This window comes from Ceratina calcarata, unplaced genomic scaffold, assembly GCF_001652005.2.
Source record: "Ceratina calcarata isolate Rehan_Ccalc_2016 unplaced genomic scaffold, ASM165200v1 scaffold486, whole genome shotgun sequence".
NCBI classification, from domain to species: Eukaryota; Metazoa; Arthropoda; class Insecta; order Hymenoptera; family Apidae; genus Ceratina; species Ceratina calcarata.
The window spans coordinates 5,647-7,344 of record NW_017172888.1 but is presented as its reverse complement, the minus strand read 5'-3'; the positions used below and the strand labels follow the sequence as shown (position 1 = coordinate 7,344).

The 1,698-nt window shown below is 40.2% G+C and overlaps 1 protein-coding gene across 1 annotated transcript in view; it reads left to right on the top strand.

Moving 5' to 3' along the window:
- Positions 1-875: 875 nt before the first annotated feature.
- Positions 876-1,698, top strand: part of LOC108627963 (pro-resilin) — a gene marked incomplete at its 3' end in the record, with an annotated part of 4,221 nt that continues 3,398 nt past the window's right edge. The window contains 3 exon segments of the mRNA XM_018029580.1: positions 876-973; positions 1,185-1,320; positions 1,323-1,433. Coding sequence (XP_017885069.1) covers positions 876-973; positions 1,185-1,320; positions 1,323-1,433 — 345 coding nt within the window.

The window sequence follows — 1,698 nt, the reverse complement described above, 5'->3', positions numbered from 1 at the left end:
CTTTTAGGCAATATAGGTATATACTAAGTTTCAGTCTTTCTAGTATTAATAACATCAATAATCCATTACTCAATCAAGACTTATTTAAAACCACCCAATCGTGCGATGCTACAATGGATTACTAAATCCGCAGAGAGTGAAAATTGGCAAACGATTCTAGTTGAAAATTTTGAGGAAGAGTGTAAAGTTCACATCGGAATCGATCACAGATATTATCCATCACTGCGAATTCCCCTAACTGATTATGGCAACAGGAGATTGGAGGATTACACACCGTGTAATCTACGCTGGATCATAGAAGATTCTGAAACCAGGATCGATATCGATGATGCGCGACGGTCTGATGCCGGTTTTAATTGAATCGGCAAGAAAAGTTGCAATTAAGAAAATATTCTCGCGAGTCATAAACGCGCGGATGCTAATCCGTTCGGCGAGAGATCACCCGATAGTGACATAACTCACGGTATTTGTTCGTTTTCGACGTTTCGCAAGCAATTACACGCGCTTACCCATTCAGGGGCAAATCCGATTAGCCAGGCTCTGACGACAGTTTCCTGGGTTTATCATTCGTCGGCCCAAGTTCGTATGGCCTCCGCCGCCAGATCTCCCATGTCTTTTATACTCGTCAGGCTTCATCGTATCAAAAATTGCAAAATCTTCACCTGGTAACGCGCTCCTATTGCCAAATTCCATTCGAGTGAAAGTACCATCTGAACTTGCCCTGAAACTTTGATATCTGTTTCAAAGATTTAGTTAAGTTAGGTCACGTTAGATTAGTTTAGGTTGGGCTAGGTATCACTGTAGTCATATGGCAATCGTTATCACTATGTAAGGACAGTAATATTTAAATCAATCGTAGGATTCATTAGAGACAGATGAGTCTTTTGAGTGAAAGAAATATAAAGAAGCACTTTATATCTTTAGACTTGTTCAATCATCGTCTGTTTCTTCATAGTAATTGGTTCGCCACAAAGTATGGTCCCACATTAAACTATCTTTTATACAACCGGATATTTTTGCACATAATTAAAATTGCGTTTAACAAGGAGAATTTCTTATGATTGAAGTATATTAACTCAGGGGGAAGAGATAATTATCTATGCATGTGGTCTCGTTTGGATAGTCGAACGATGATAGTCGATAGTCACGTGCGTGGATCCAATTAAAATTTAAAGCTGTTACAGTCATCATCAACGGGATATCTCTTCCCATGATGCATCGCCGAGAGTGAAGGGAAGATGCGCCGGCTCCTCTCCACCTCCCACACCCAGAGAGCCCGGTCATTCTAATACGTACCGGTTAATACGTGGATATGCAGCGAGCTAAGGATAAACTGTAACAAAGGGTCCGGACGGTATATAAACTCGTCCGTGGATCATCTTCTCAGTTCGCTTCGCGTCTTCGCTCATAACAGCAATATGAATTACCACCAGGTAGGCCAACCACCTCTTCGGTAACGCCGCGTGCTCGTTCACGTTCCTCTTCGTTAGAGGCTCGTTAGATCCGATCAATTTCGACGAGATAACAATTTCATCTTGCTGTTTCAATTAATATGGTTTTAACTAGTGATCATTTACTTAACGATTTCTTCGATTTTTATTTAATTTTACGTGTACTGTAGTGGTAATTGTTTGATACTAATCTCATTTTTATCAGCTCATTGTTCTCTAGTCAAGGAATTTTCTAGTTATACTAATC